At 41.0% G+C, this 15,444-nt stretch overlaps 3 protein-coding genes across 4 annotated transcripts; 1 reads left to right on the top strand and 2 right to left on the bottom strand.

Moving 5' to 3' along the window:
• Positions 1-480: 480 nt before the first annotated feature.
• LOC143903749 (F-box only protein 22-like) lies at positions 481-3,057 on the bottom strand. Its single transcript, XM_077417623.1, has 5 exons — positions 2,674-3,057; positions 2,213-2,379; positions 1,581-1,920; positions 1,014-1,447; positions 481-934 (listed from the first exon to the last, which is right to left on the bottom strand). Exons 1-5 carry the CDS (start codon positions 2,856-2,858, stop codon positions 843-845), a joined length of 1,218 nt encoding a protein of 405 aa, XP_077273749.1. The 5' UTR covers positions 2,859-3,057; the 3' UTR covers positions 481-842.
• Positions 3,058-3,775: 718 nt separating this feature from the next.
• On the bottom strand, positions 3,776-7,286 carry Tsen54 (tRNA splicing endonuclease subunit 54). Of its 2 annotated transcripts, XM_077417617.1 has the most exons (6): positions 7,151-7,286; positions 6,958-7,032; positions 6,205-6,544; positions 5,325-6,107; positions 4,150-5,249; positions 3,776-4,076 (listed from the first exon to the last, which is right to left on the bottom strand). In XM_077417617.1, exons 2-6 carry the CDS (start codon positions 6,996-6,998, stop codon positions 3,935-3,937), a joined length of 2,406 nt encoding a protein of 801 aa, XP_077273743.1. In that variant the 5' UTR covers positions 6,999-7,032; positions 7,151-7,286; the 3' UTR covers positions 3,776-3,934. The 2 variants fall into 2 exon arrangements, with proteins under 2 accessions (XP_077273743.1, XP_077273742.1); XM_077417616.1 differs by lacking the exon at positions 7,151-7,286 and having other exon boundaries at positions 6,958-7,122.
• Positions 7,287-7,786: 500 nt separating this feature from the next.
• On the top strand, positions 7,787-15,444 carry Mcr (macroglobulin complement-related). Its single transcript, XM_077417611.1, has 6 exons — positions 7,787-7,928; positions 8,436-8,616; positions 8,700-12,735; positions 12,821-13,014; positions 13,094-13,374; positions 13,472-15,444. The coding sequence occupies exons 2-6, from the start codon at positions 8,441-8,443 to the stop codon at positions 13,672-13,674; spliced, it is 4,890 nt and encodes a 1,629-aa protein (XP_077273737.1). The 5' UTR covers positions 7,787-7,928; positions 8,436-8,440; the 3' UTR covers positions 13,675-15,444.

Below are 15,444 nucleotides of genomic sequence, written 5' to 3'. Positions count from 1 at the left end.
CATGCTTTATATTTAAATACTCGAGTAACCAACAATTATATTGTGACTGTTAATGATTATCGAAAAAAATCGAGCCATTATATCTCAAAGCAATTGAAGTGACATGTCCTAGTTTGACATATATGTATATCAAACACATACTCAAATTTTATATTATCTAGATTTTATCTCTTTTCTAGAAAATAAATATAAATAGCGTCATACATACATATGCGTGTAATGTGATACATGTATTGATGTATATGATAACACTGTCCTGCCTTATATACATGTAGGCAGTGTTTATTTTGGTCAAGTCTTTCGTTTTTATCTAATGATTTCATACCTTTGGTAGGGTCAGAAAAATGAATGTAATTTCTTTTTTATTTTCGATAGTACTTAGATACTTGAAGAGTATTCTCTCAAATTTTCACTGAAAAATTCACAAAAATAACGAAGTTTTAGGGGATGGGGTTTACCTAGTTTTAAGCCTGTCAAAAGCAGTCAAAAGTATGTAACTCCTTAAAATTGAAGAAGTATTATACACATCTTTTATAAGTATACAAAAGTTTATTAAGGTAGCGAAAACAGTTTGGATCTTACATTCGCGTCTTGTTAACAAAGAAAAAAATGAGTGAATACGAGACCTAATACTAGGTCTACAATGCGAGTCGTAAAGTCGTGAGTCGTAAGATTTGACCAATCACAATCGATTATTCTTCTCAAATTCGATTGTGATTGGTCAAATCTTACGACTCACGACTTTACGACTCGCATTGTGGACCTAGCATAAAACTAGCAATGCACGAATGATAAAATATATTCGTAGCACACGGCACTCATATATATCTTCTCTCAAAACGTCAACCATACGTAATTATCAAAAACACAGTGGAGCATTCATTATACCAAGATTTAGATTTTTTACGTTTTTTACGTTCCTCTTTGTCATTTTCTAAAACGAAAGGAGAATTATACATCGACCTATCGGGTGACGGTATTTTCACTAAGAAGGAAAGAAAAAGTTTGCTCACTTTCTTCGTTTACTTCATCAACGATAGTATTTTTTCCAAATTCGCCATAGCCAAAGCAACCTGCTAAGGGTACCTTGGGGAATAATCTTTTGAATATCGTTGATTCCACATTAGATTCATTGTACATTCTATGTCCGCGAACGACAAATCGTTTGCTATGGTACATTTCGCGTCTGCACACAAACATAAATCCTATGGAATGTTTCTTTAACTTCACTTCATCCCTAAATAACTTTAATTTCGCTTCGGCCCGCTCCTTTGTGTCGCATTCCTTATCCAAAATCGTGGACCACGTCTGTATAGGACCAGTAATCAGGACAGCAACGCAATATGGCACATCCATTTTATGAGACGATTCCTCTTTCGTATTATATGTATGCACGTAAATTTCTTTCACCACACCACCCCATACGGAAACAATTTTATCTTCTTTCCTGAACATATGTGAAAAAAAAATAAACATGTGTTATCAAGTATTAGCAATTATTGTACAAGTATTGGACATACTTGACTACCGAATAGTAAATTTGAATATCTATTCGTGCTTGGATTAAATATAAATTATACCTTTGTTGCACGGCTGAGGCCCAATGTTTTGCTGTTTTGCGACCTTTGTAATTACAGAATAACATAAAACATGTAGATGTCTCGTGATTTGATATAGATGTTTCATGCTCAACAATTGTACTAATTATCTCTTCAAGTGATTCAAACAATTTTATTTTCACGTTTGGAATTTGTGGTAAAAACGCACACACCATACTTGGATTACACTCCATTTCGTCATTATCCTTAATAATACCTTCACTATATAACATTATAACCTTGCAATGTTCAGGCCAATTTGTCTTTTTTACACCACATTGGAAGGAAAAAAGTGAATACCCAACTAGTGCAGCCTGTTCAACTGTAAAGAACAGACTTTATATATATATATATCCTCTATATGAACTTGAAAAGAAATAAAAGATTGATTTCACAACGATTCCATATTATTCTGACTTAAATAGGAAAAGAAATAAAAGAATTAGTATCAAAATAATATTAATACATTCATATTCATTTCATACTTTTTTCTATGTACATTACATACTTTTTTACGTCAATAAATTAATTTACAAATTATTTTTATAAAACTCCAAAATTTGTATCATTACTTACTAAAAAAAATACGATTAAAAAAGTAACAAAATATATACCTTGTTTATTACTTGGCGATCCACAAGGAATAAAAAAGAATCCTGCCGATGGTTTAACTCTTATATTATTGACATTATGAGAAAAATCGCAATGTGTGTAATCATTCTGTATGAAACAATAAGGACCTCTTGTCCATTTCTCATTATTTGCAGCTTCTAACCAGGACCTGAAAAGATCAATTTCTCAAATTTATGCTTTGTTCAGCTTACAATGCCATGTACTTTTCGTAGTACGGCAGATGGAATGATATTAAATATTACTCCATTAATAGTTCTATCATTATCACTTTCAAAGACACAACATAAAACGCCACAAAGAGATTATTTGTAAGTCAAATCTTGTTCGTGTCCATTCACACACACATGATATAGAAACTATATATATACTATTCTGCTCGTATTAAATAAATGTTTAAAGATTAAATCGAGCGCGGATCACATTAATATTAGGCACGTTGTACCTGCAAACCATCGCGGCACTTCCTAAGTCCTTGGCGTTTAAATATTGAAAGATAATTCTCAGAATGTCGTAGGTTAGATAGACATTCGAATCCAATGTATTTCTGTCATAGCTTTGTGCTGCGCCATCGTTTTTGGACACACCAGGTTTTTCCTTCCGAGTTATCTTTCGCGCCGTGCCTTCCATCCCTTATTTTCAATCGATGAACCTGCTTGTAAAATATCACAGTACGTATCATAACCATAACACGATACATCACCGAACCAAAGTGGCGAAAGCGCAACGCGCATTGCAGCACATTGTAAACACAGCGCAGATTCGTAAATGTGTGTGTGTGTGTGTGTGTGTGTGTGTGTGTGTGTGTGTGTGTGTGTATGTGTGTGTATTTTATATATAATTGACCGATTCTAGTTCTATTCCTTCTTTTAATTTCTTCAGACAGCTCATGCTTTATATTTAAATACTCGAGTAACCAACAATTATTGTGACTGTTTATGATTATTGAAAAAAAAAAATGGAGACACTTATATCTCAAAGCAGTTGAAGTGACATGTCTTTAGTTTGACATATCAAATGTTCTACGTATATCAAACACATACTCAAATTTTATCTCTTTTTTTGTAGGAAATGAATATATAAATATAGCGTCATACATATGTAATGTGATACATGTGTATGATAACACTGTCATCCCTATACATGTATAGGCAGTGTTTATTTTGATCAATTCTTTCGTTTTTATCAAGAGATTACATACCTTTGGTAATAGGGTCAGAAAAATCGATGTTTTAGTTTCTCTTTTATTTTCGATAGTAGATACTTGAAGAGTATTCTCTCTCAAATTTTCACAAAAAAATTCACTAAAATAACGAAGTTACAGCCAGGCACTAGAACGCGGTCGAATTGTCGAGTAGAAACTTAGAAACTAGAAACTGGCGCGCAGGCGTACGCTGCTGAGGAAAGGCATTGTTTTGTTTTTAAAAGGGCAGGGTTTTGCCTCTAATTTTCCTCGAGGGTTTACTACAGGGTGTTTCAGAAGGTATAAAACAAATTTTAGGGGATGGGGTTTACCTAGTTTTAAGCCTGTCAAAAGTATGTAACTCCTTAAAATTGAAGAAGTATATTATACACATCTTTTATAAGTATACAAAAATTTATTAAGGTAGCGAAAAAAAGTTCGGATCTTACAGGAAAATCTTTGACATAGACACCTCGCTTGCTCCAAAATAATTCCAACCAATCAATTATACTCGAACAAAAAGTTAAATTATGTTTGGCATCATTATAATACCCGGCTGAATGTACGATATTGACATTGACACGTATGCTAATACTATCTGGGAACCTTTCGCATCCTGTTGTAGGCGATTCAACTCGACAGGTTGGATAATCGAGTCTTCCTTCCTGCAATTCAATTGGAAATTACCAAAGGTTGACATGCACAGAAGTATATCTGTTTTTTATCAAAAGATAATACCTTATCACTACCAGGCTGTACAGTGGTTGACCAGGATTCGCCTTTCTATAATGATGCGTACAGGAATACACATTGTACGATATCTTATATTTGCTTTTTTTCCGTCTAACGATTCTTTCCGGTGCTGATTTTATTATAGCGAGCTTACTGAAGATTTCTGTCATCGAGGATGCGTTTCTCGGACCGACCAAAGGATCGACAAGCTTCACGACTTGCACTTCGGTGCAATCTTCCTCGCTTTCGCTCTTGTTTTTATAATCTTCATCGTCGATTGTGATGGTTTTTTCCTCGGACCATCTTCTCTTCAATTCTGTCCACGAGTTAACTCCTAAACGCGTCGTAAAGGAAGGTCGATTAATAATCTCGTGACCGACTAGATTATTAGCATCATCGTGTCGTCGTCTTGCAGCAGAATGCACATTGCCGTGCATCAATGCGTTCTCCGTCGTTCTCCGCTGACAAAATCTCTGCTGCCATAAAACATTCTGATAGAAACCGTGTCGGAATTGGTTCTCGGTAAAGAACTGCCTCGTTCGATACCCCTCCATCGGCATCGTGAAATTGTTCATCTGTATGGTGAGACTTCTTTGTTGAACAGCGTGATTCCCGTGATTCCCAAAAGCGACGAATAAATTGTGAAATACATTCTGCGTGACTCTATTCTGTAAATAAACGTCTGGAAGGTAATTGAACGGAAATCTGTACGCATAAGGCAAGCTAATGTTCGTTCCGTGCATTTGATCTACAGAATAAAACGATTGCGATGGGGTACGCAAGAGTGTACGTCGATTTTGAAAGACGGAGCTTCTGTTATTAACGGCGAGCGGGCTCCTCGAGTGAGAAGCGTTTTGTCTCCCGTTGGTCCTATTATCTTTGCAATTCTGTCGCGCTCGTTTGTCGTTCTCCTGCATGTTTAAAATCATCGTCCGATTGTATCGATATGCGCTTCTCTGAGGCCTTATGTTACGCGGTATGTATCGCTTGGAAATTTTCTCGTTAACTTCCGATTGAAAGGCGATATTTGGTAGTAGATTCAACATTTCCATTCTTGTCATACAGTGCGGTAATTCCTGGATCTCATCGTCAGACAACTCGATCACCTGAAGAGAGAAAAAAGCATATTTATTTTTAGCAAATAGCTCGCAGCGCACTATGCGCACTTGAGACCATCTTACCTCGTGCTTGGACTTTTTCGAATGTGAATCATCATTTTGCATCTTCCGTTTCTCTGCATGCCTCGGACTTTCATCCGTAGAATTGGAATCGATTATAGAAATTTCCGGAGACGATACTTTATCGTTCCTCTTAGGCAACTGCTTAACATTACGCTGAATACGAACGCCCGGCCACTTTGATATCTTGCACGGTGTGTCTCTGAGAATTTTGATGTTGCCTAGCAAAGTCTCGTCGGAAATTATTTCTGGTTTAGAATTTCGATTTTTTTCCTCGCTGCTCGTATCATTTTCCGTCACATTGTTTTCAGCTCCTCGGGAATTGGCTGGTTGACTTTCATTTTCATGACTCTCTTTTTCTATATTACACACAATCACCTGGTCTACTAGATTACGTACTGTTTGTTTTACAGATTCTCCTACAGTAGTATTTTCACGGTCTTTTGTGTCAAGACCAACAAGAGGTTTATCCGACGTCTCCGACACATCCTTCGCTAAAGTTGGTTTTGATTTTTTTGCGCTTTGCTTATTCCGTGGCTGGTTGTCAGACATTCTCAGTCCAGTCTCAGGCTCAACAATAATTTTCCGTTTAACGGGAGTATTTTCATCTGATCTATTGCACTTATCTGACTCTTCATAGAAGTAGCGCTGTATACGATAGCCATAGCGTGTTAATTGACTATAAACTCTATATTCTTCCAGGGTACATGCCGAGTCATCGATCAAGATCTCGTATGCTTGCTGGATTGAACATGACAACCCATTCCAAATGAGCTCAAGACAATTCTATATTAAATACAAGAAAGTAAAATTAAATAAACTTGTAGTAATGATTGAAACATTTAAAATTTAAGATATTATACAGATTGTAGAAAACATTTACCGTTTCCATGAGAAATAACGCTTCCTCCGGTAGCAAATATAGGAAACCGTTTTTCTCCAGACCAAAGTTACTCCAGTCTTGACCGGATCTTTTAGTAACAAGAGCTCTCTTCTGAGACGGTAGCCATTCGGCACTGGCCAATTCCGAGATACGTTCGACCCTTTCGATATTTAACAAGTCCCTACGATTCTTAAGCCCTTTCTCAATCTGAACATTTTGAAGCCAAGAGTTATCAGGTTCAAAATGCTTCTTTCCACTTCTGGGCAGAGCTTTCAAGGATCTCTCCAAATCCTCCAGTACGCAATTACTGAGACCCTTGCTGCATAACAGTTCTTTGGCTCTATTTGCAAAAAAAAAAAAGTATTAATTTTTATTCAATCAATTAAGTCTATCATTAAACGTATACATTATTCACTAATTATAATTTTCAATGAAACAAACGACGCAATTTTTACCTCGATTCAAGAGTTATCTACCGATAAAATAAATTTTTATTTTTCTAACGTTACAAAAAAATCTTTCAATGCAATCAAAATGTAGAATGACTTCTCTTTACACGTGGAGTTATCTACCGATAAAATAAATTTTTATTTTTCTAACGTTACAAAAAAATCTTTCAATGCAATCAAAATGTAGAATGACTTCTCTTTACACGTGGACGGTGTCAGTAAAATCGCTAATAATCTTAATTAGTTAATTATTTTCACGAGCTATTGCAATAAGGCATCATAAGCTGCCAGACTGTAGACTCACGTTAGCGTTTTGCACGGTAATTTCTCAGGCGGTCTATCCATCACGATATCCAACAGATATCTACGGGAGACAGCACTGCAAAAGGCATGAAACGTGGTTCGAGATACGCATGTTGAATGGTATGTACACCTCGATCAACCTCGACGTTATTTAAAATCGTATACAGTGTTCAAATAATAAATAAGATATTCACGTAATCCACGCCGGTGAATCGCGCGGCGAGATTGATGTCGATTCGCGTCACCCTATACACCGTGGTGCACCCAACCATGCAACATCACGCAACATCACGATGTCCATTCTTTAGCTGAAATCTTTGTGCTCTTCATCTCTGTTTTCTCTCCTCTCCTCTCTCTCTCTCTCTCTCTTTCTCTCTCTCTCTCTCTCTCTCTCTCTCTCTCTCTCTCTCTCTCTCTCTCCAATATTTCATATTTCGGTCTCATTTTAGGTGCAAAAAAGTAGAACACAGTGCAGCTACAAAGAACACACCTTTTGCTTTTGTAATTGTTTATTGTTTTCCTATCTCTTTATCTTTTTTCTTTCTCTCCAACGTCCGAGTTATATCTATCTCGTTTCAAGTGCGGAAAGTGTCAACGTAATAAACCTACAAAGAACAAAAACAAATTGTAAAACAAAAATTGTTAGGTTAGGTCTGGGGAAACAAACCGTCGACCTATAGCATCAAACTACAACCAGCGTATAGAATTTCTCTAGGCTGATTCTGGCATCACTGCTCCGGATTGCCGTTGCTCGCGCGCGTCACCATCACCAGCGACAAAATACAAGTTCGCAACGGGCCACTCCTCTCCGGCCGAGAGTTTCCGCGCGATGTGCGTAACCGACGTCGTGCTCGACGCTCTGTTCTGAGTATCCTCGTCCGTAGACGCGCGAACGCGGTGATATGCTAGTCGCGCGCGGTACTCGCTGACACGGCGGATTCCACTCGACCACCAGGATATCGGGATCCCGAGGTGAGCGCCGATGACACGCGTTTCGAGGAATGCGCGTTTGGGCGTTGACCGCCGCCCCGCGCTACCCTAGACCTAACCCCCCCGCGAGAGAGATCCCGCTTTTAACGCGTCTCCCCGCGTGATTTTTGACGTATAGACAGCCGCAGCGGGGCCGGAGAGCTACTCGTTAATTCACCATTTCGTTAATTTACGCAGAAAATTGACCGCGCCCAACGAGAGTCACGCGTACCGCCAGTAAAGAGCCAATTAAAGGCGTTGACGGGTATATGTGTCAAAAGTTGTGTTTATTTGCGACGTCATGGATTTTTAATCTCGCCGGGGAACAATTAAGTGTAATTGACACTGTGTCAATTACAATTGCCGCTCTCTCGCCTTGCCCATGAGTTGATCTTTATATTCTTCTGGTTTTTGACACGTCGCGGCCGATTGACACCTGAGGGATGACTCAAAAGTATTTTCAAACGTTTTCATGGAATATAAATGAATGACGAATCACATATATTTCAGAAAAGATGTTCTGGATCCTCCTATTATTCCTGGCCTCTGGAAATGGCCAGTTCACCCAGGAATCGACGGAATCTACCCCTAGGCTTCCATGGAATCGTTATGATGGATCTGACTGGGATCAGAATACAGGCTTCGGATTTCGGAATCAAGGCCAAAATGAGAATGTCATAATTAAAGAATCGTAAGTATCGCTGAGTCTGATGATAAAAAAGAACCTTATGTAAAGATGATTTAACGCAATGAATATTTTTCACTTATTTTCAGCACGTACTTTGTAGTTGCATCTCGCATGGTTAGACCAGGCCAAGTGTACAGGGTTGCTGTAAACATTCTTCATAGTCCGCTGCCTATGACGGTGCGTACATCCATTCAGCGAAATGGTGTGGAAATAGCGACGGACTATCAAGAAGTGAAGGAGGGCATACCTGAAACCTTATTGATGCGTATGCCACCTACTTCCGTGGGCGGCGACTATAACTTGCGCGTGGAAGGGATGTACAACAATTTGAAAGGCGGCCAAGCTTTTCTGAACGAAACCAAATTGATATTCTCGCAACGGTCTATGACTATTTTTATACAGTTGGACAAGCCCATGTACATGCAGGGCGAAACAGTACGATTCAGAACAATCCCGATAGATACGGAGTTAAAAGCCTATAACAATCCTGTGGACGTTTACATGTTGGATCCGAACAGAAGAATTATGAGAAGATGGCTCAGCAGGCAGAGCAATTTAGGCACAGTGTCGCTGTCGTACCAGCTTTCTGATCAACCGGTCTTCGGGGAATGGATCGTGCAAGTAATAGCGCAGAATCAAGTGGAGGAGAATAAATTCCTCGTAGAAGAGTACTATCAAACGCGTTTTGAAGTCAACGTCACGATGCCGGCGTTCTTCTTTAACAACGATCCCTACATTTACGGTATCGTTCAAGCGAATTACACCTCGGGCGCGCCGGTGAGGGGTAATCTGACTTTGAAGGCTAGTTTCAAGCCACTGGAGAGAATACGCAATACCCAAATGGCGATCGAACCGGTTGAGAGATACTTCAACTTCAACGAGTATTATCCATCGTGGTTTAGAATACTTAATATATATGAGGAGAGAATACCAGTGTTGAGGTTCTTCAATGGAACGTACCATTTCCGATATCCTATGCAAGAATTGCTGAACTTCGTTCCGTCGACCGACGGATTGGAAGTCACCGTGGTCGCAACAGTGGGCGAGAGATTCTTGGACGAGGTCATCGTCGGCTACTCTACGGCGAGGATCTTCAATTCCACCACGAAGGTCCGTTTCCTTGGCGGTACTCCACAGGTCTTCAAGCCAGCGATGCCGTTCACCTTGAATCTGGTCGCATCCTTTCACGACAACTCGCCGCTGCAACCCAGGCAACTCAGGGATGCTGTGATGGAAATCCGCGCGGACATCGAGATGCGAAGTGGTGGACGTCGCAACATCGATACCCAATACCCGAGAGCGACGCCGGAACACGCGGACGTATGGACTATAAAGATGGATCTCAGGAGACAGCTCGGGCTGGAGAACGACGCCGAGCGCGCCAATCAAATTCTGAACGACATCGCCTCCATGAGAGTCCACGCGCACTTCACTGACGGCGAGGGTTACAGAGCGGAAACCGAGCTGCTGTTGCTCGCTCATGAATCTCCGCATATGAAGCACATCAAGATATCAACGTCCACTGAAAAGCCCAAAGTCGGCGAATACATGGTGTTCCACGTACAGACCAACTTCTACATTGACGCCTTCAACTATCTTATCATGGCCAAAGGTATAATACTTCTGAGTGGCGAGGACAGCATGCAGCACAATATAAAGACTTTCGCGATTCCTCTGAGCCCTGAGATGGCTCCCGTCGCAACGGCGGTGGTGTATTACGTGGGTCGCTACGGCGAAGTCATCGCAGATTCATTGACCTTCCCGGTGAACGGAATCTCGCGCAACAACTTTACCGTGTTCGTCAACAATAAAAAGGCAAGGACGGGCGAGCGCGTTGAAGTGGCCATCTACGGCGAACCCGGAGCCTACGTTGCGCTGTCAGGTATCGATCGGTCGTTCTACTCTATGCAGGCGGGCAACGAGCTGACGTATGCAAACGTGATCTCAAAGATGGCTCATTTCGACGAGGATACCAACGGCACGCACACGCACACTTGGCAGTATCACGACGGTGATCCGGACGAGATGGTGTACTTCCCGTCTTCCACTTTCGGCATCGACGTCAATCGCACGTTTGATTACATCGGCCTGGTCGTCTTCACGGACGCCGTCTTACATCGGCGGCACGATCTCTGCAACCGAACGCAGGGATACGGTGAGTGCCTGACCGGCCGATGCTACAGACTGGACAAGAGATGCGACGGCATATTTGATTGCGAGGACGGCACGGACGAGGCGCGATGCGTCGATCGGAACGCGACTGACTTGGCACAGTTCCGCAAGTGGCGGTTCAACCGGATCCAGAGGCAATACGAAAATGTTTGGCTATGGAAAGATATCAACATCGGTCCGCACGGCCGACAGATCTTCAACTTGGACGTACCGAGAAGACCGGTACACTGGATGGTCACCGCGTTCAGTATGTCGCCCAGCATCGGATTCGGTATGTTGCCGAAGGCACTTCCATATACCGGAGTCCTGCCGTTCTTTATAAACGTGGAGATGCCGAGTCACAGCAGACAGGGCGAGCAAATTGGTATTCGCGTGTCCATTTTCAATTATATGCATTATAATATCGAGGCGACGGTGGTTTTGGCAGGCTCCAAAGACTACAAGTTCGTCCACGTTGAAGACAATGGCATCGTGCAATCGTATAAGCCGCGCACCTCTTTTGGCGAGCATCAATTTTTCATCTGGATCCCCGCTCAGGATGCCAGCATCGTTTATTTGCCCATCGTACCGGTGAGACTCGGCGACATTCAGGTGCACGTCTACGCGACTACTTTGATCGGCAAGGATTCGGTGACGCGCACTCTACGCGTCGAGGCGGATGGGGTGGCGCAGTATCGGCACCAGTCGATCCTGCTGGATCTCAGCAATCGCGCCTACGTGTTCCAATACATGCACGTGAACATCACCGAGACGCCGATTATACCATACGACGAGAATCGTTACTACGTATTTGGATCTAACAAAGCGACCATCAGTCTGGTCGGCGATGTGGTGGGACCTATCTTCCCGACGATGCCGGTGAACGCGACAAGCCTTATGAACCTGCCTATTGACTGCGCCGAGCAGAACATGTTCAGTTTCGCCGCCAACATGTACACCACCCTGTATATGCGTTTGATTAACCAGCGCAATCGCACCCAGGAGAAGGAGAGCTTTTACTACATGAACATTGGCTATCAGCGACAGCTATCCTTCATGAATCTTGATGGGTCTTTCAGCTTTTTCCGTACCGATTGGAACCAGTCGATGCCGAGTGTCTGGTTGACGGCGTTCTGCGCGCGGATATTCCAGGAGGCCAGCTTCTACGAGTGGGAGAACTACCTGTACATTGATCCTGAGGTGATCGCCCAGGCAGTTTCTTGGATATTGAAGCATCAGACGCCGGAGGGCGCATTCTACGAGGTGACCTGGCTACCGGATCGGAAGATGAACAGCTCCTTGAACTATAGAAACGACGTAATTACTCATCGAAACATCACTCTCACCGCTCATGTGCTCATCACCCTAGAGAGCGTCAAGGACCTCACGGGCGGCCTAGGTTCTCAAGTGGCTCTAAGCGCGGCTAACGCTATCAAATGGTTGGAGAGGAACCTGAAGCTGTTGGAGGATCGCGGTAAGCCTTATGAGATAGCATTAGTGGCCTATGCACTCTTGGTGGCGAAAGCCTCGACTGCCGAGCAAGCCTTCAACATCCTGACGAGACACGCACGGAGAGAAGGCGGATTGACATACTGGGGTAGAGAACAAGTGCCGCTCCCTCCGTACAAGATGGAGAATCAAAAGCCCTTCCTGCTGCCACGTTTACCCTACGAGTACGACTCGGAGAACATAGAGACAACTGCGTACGCGCTGCTCGTTTACGTCGCCCGGCAAGAGATCATGATAGAGCCGATAGTGAAGTGGCTGAACGCGCAGAGATTGACGGACGGCGGATGGGCCTCCACTCAGGATACCGTTTGGGCGATGAAGGCGCTAATGGAGTATACCGTGAGATCGAGAATCAGGGACGTCAGTTCGCTCACGGTAACGATAGAGGCTACTGCTTTGCCCGGGAAGACCAAGACGTTGACCGTTAACGATAAGAATCTAGCGAAGCTTCAAACTATTGAGGTACGTAACATTTTGAGACTGGTATTTATATTATGCGAGACATAGTGACAAAATGACGCTCAATCGCACGATTATCATTTTTCAGATCCCGGAAGCGTGGGGAACCGTGAAAGTGCAGGCGAAGGGCGCGGGCTACGCTATTCTGCAGATGCACGTGCAGTACAATGTGGATATAAAGAGATTCCAAACGCAACCGCCGGTTAAAGCCTTCGATCTAGTCAGCAGAGCGAATTTCCACGGCAGAAATCAGTCTCACATTTCATATCTTAGCTGTCAAAGGTGAGATTGTATACAATCGTAATAAAATGTCTTCACCATTGTCATTGCGCTCGTAAAAACGCGTTGCATTCTCACACAGATGGACGAATCTCAATGAATCTGCCCGTTCCGGTATGGCTGTATTGGATGTAGCCGTACCAACCGGTTACATAATCCAACAGCAAACTCTGGACAGGTACATCCTATCGAAGCGGGTGAGGAATCTCCAGAGAGCACGTTTCCAAGAAAGGAAAGTGCTCTTCTACTTCGATTATCTGGACAACGAAGAGACGTGCGTGAACTTCACGGTGGAACGTTGGTATCCGGTCGCAAATATGTCGCGATATCTTTCTATTCGAGTTTACGATTACTATGCGCCAGGTATTTATAAATACATCTCATTATATATTTAAAATTTACTTGCTTATTTTTTACGCTTGATATGCGTATCGAGACATATTTGTTATTCTCATTTCAGAACGCTTCAACGAATCTATATTTGATGCACTGCCTACATACACATTAAATATATGCGAGGTTTGCGGCAGCTCTCAGTGTCCCTACTGCCCAATTTACAATGCTGCTAGGCTTTTAACCACGCCAGCAGGTTTCCTGCTTATCGCGTCGCTCGTCGTCACGTTAACGAGGTACTTCCGAACTCAGCAATTCGGCGACGGCTAGCGGTAATATCATTCGGTCCTTACCCATTTCCATTGCCATGATTTGCCTCTGCTAACGGAGAACAAATATGGAACGATACGGTAATCAGGATATAATACATGTCCACGAATCTCACTTCTAAATATGAGAAGAACCGTTTTATATAATTTTACAAATATGATACGCGTGCGCAACGACCAATATAAAAACGAGTTTTTAACGTTGATTTTTTTTTCCAATGAAGATAATCACTTTTAGTAATTTTGACTACTATTTTTGTACGCAATACTCATGTTGAGGATCTTTTTGCTACACAATCTGTGTAGCATAGGATATATTTTGCAATTATAAAAATCTCATGATCTTTTTATATTATTTTTGCACATTTTCGCACCGGTAAATACTTTAGATCATATTTTGTCAAGAGTGAAATAAGAACGATTAATATTTTATTACTTGCTCGAAGGCTTATGATATAGTTGTAGAAAGTAGTGTTATTTATATACTTTTGAATTATAAAACGCACAAAACCAATTATGTCGTAAGATTGCACGATCGAAAATAATTATTTCTGAAAATATTACCGCAATTTCGCGCATTTTTATTGTATTGTTTAACGATTATTATTATTTACAAATATCCTGTTTTTTTAAGTCTTAGAATGTCTGAAATTTGTATTTTTTACATTGCTAGGGCATCGTACTTTTGGAGACAAAGCATCTGAAGTACAAATCAAGTGTAATAGTTGTAGCTGGCGATTTTCGTCAATTACGCTGTTAACTATAACTACCAAAAGAATTATGGCAAAAGTGTTCATAGAGTATACCGAAAAAAATATATTAGTTTCAGATTTTTAACAAGCTACACATGATATTGTTTCTTTTCAAAAATTGTTCCATCTTTTCGCATCTTGAAGATCATTAATATTTAATATTTTTTATTCCATTTCGCGAAGTTATCAGTCGAAGATCGTGCCTTCGTAGTACTCGTTAATATTTTCGACTTAGAGATAAACTTCTGTTTTATATCGCTTCAATCCTCGAATATAAAAAGATCGATCAAAGAGATATAAAAGACGTTAATGTGATCGGCAAAATGTGTAAATAGTAGGGTAGGAGAAACAGATGTATTCCAACTCGATTCATAAAATCGAGTAAGCGACAATGATACCGTCCTGTTTATATATACATACTTGCGTGTATGAAAAGATTTTTATGCCGTCCCTTGATAGTGCCTCGAGAGTTATACAATTACGTGTATAAATATGTATCTGTTTTCAGACAAACGTCAAAGATCTATTTTAATAACATAGCACTAAATATGTATATTACGTGGTATAAAATATATATTGAAATTTAGGTTTTAGTTAGTGTAATTACGCGTCACATTGGTGCTTTAAGGGCTTTTACCTTGGACTTCAAACGTCATCTGTTCACAATTCGCACGGCAATTTTTCATAGCCATTCAGACACACAAAAAATATTTATTACATAACGTAATAGACAGACACTATTACGATAAACAAACCCTTAAAACGCATTCGTGTGCGCGTAACATTTCGAGATACCGTCCATGAAGAAGTCTGCTTTACAATACAAATTTAAAAAATATAGATATATATAAAGTACTTGAGTAATGATTCATTGAAATCGCGAAATAAATCTGCACGATGTATCGCGCGATAGATGCTTTTTTTAGATATTAACGGAATCGATTTTTAACACACGTTATACATATTTTTAAGTTTTATAACCTTTATACGAGTAAACAATAAAAAACGTATATGTATTA

Source organism: Temnothorax americanus, unplaced genomic scaffold, assembly GCF_048541705.1.
Source record: "Temnothorax americanus isolate GAGA-0224 unplaced genomic scaffold, ASM4854170v1 Scaffold5, whole genome shotgun sequence".
Classification (NCBI taxonomy): domain Eukaryota; kingdom Metazoa; phylum Arthropoda; class Insecta; order Hymenoptera; family Formicidae; genus Temnothorax; species Temnothorax americanus.
The sequence above is the reverse complement of the archived record's forward strand: the minus strand, read 5'-3'. Positions and strand labels throughout refer to the sequence as shown.

Bases quoted from the DNA above. Each gene is read 5' to 3' on its own strand.
- LOC143903749 (XM_077417623.1), bottom strand. From the start codon at position 2,858: ATGGAAGGCACGGCGCGAAAGATAACTCGGAAGGAAAAACCTGGTGTG. The intron at 1,921-2,212 runs GTATATATTTTG...TGTTCTTTACAG, and splicing joins ATCGCCAAGTAATAAACAAG to TTGAACAGGCTGCACTAGTT. The intron at 1,448-1,580 runs GTATAATTTATA...ACATATGTTCAG, and splicing joins GCCTCAGCCGTGCAACAAAG to GAAAGAAGATAAAATTGTTT.
- Tsen54 (XM_077417617.1), bottom strand. From the start codon at position 6,998: ATGGATAGACCGCCTGAGAAATTACCGTGCAAAACGCTAAC. The intron at 5,250-5,324 runs GTAAGATGGTCT...TTCTCTCTTCAG, and splicing joins CGAAAAAGTCCAAGCACGAG to GTGATCGAGTTGTCTGACGA. The intron at 4,077-4,149 runs GTATTATCTTTT...ATTGAATTGCAG, and splicing joins TACAGCCTGGTAGTGATAAG to GAAGGAAGACTCGATTATCC.
- Mcr (XM_077417611.1), top strand. From the start codon at position 8,441: ATGTTCTGGATCCTCCTATTATTCCTGGCCTCTGGAAATGGCCAGTTC. The intron at 8,617-8,699 runs GTAAGTATCGCT...ACTTATTTTCAG, and splicing joins AATGTCATAATTAAAGAATC to CACGTACTTTGTAGTTGCAT. The intron at 13,375-13,471 runs GTATTTATAAAT...TTCTCATTTCAG, and splicing joins TTACGATTACTATGCGCCAG to AACGCTTCAACGAATCTATA.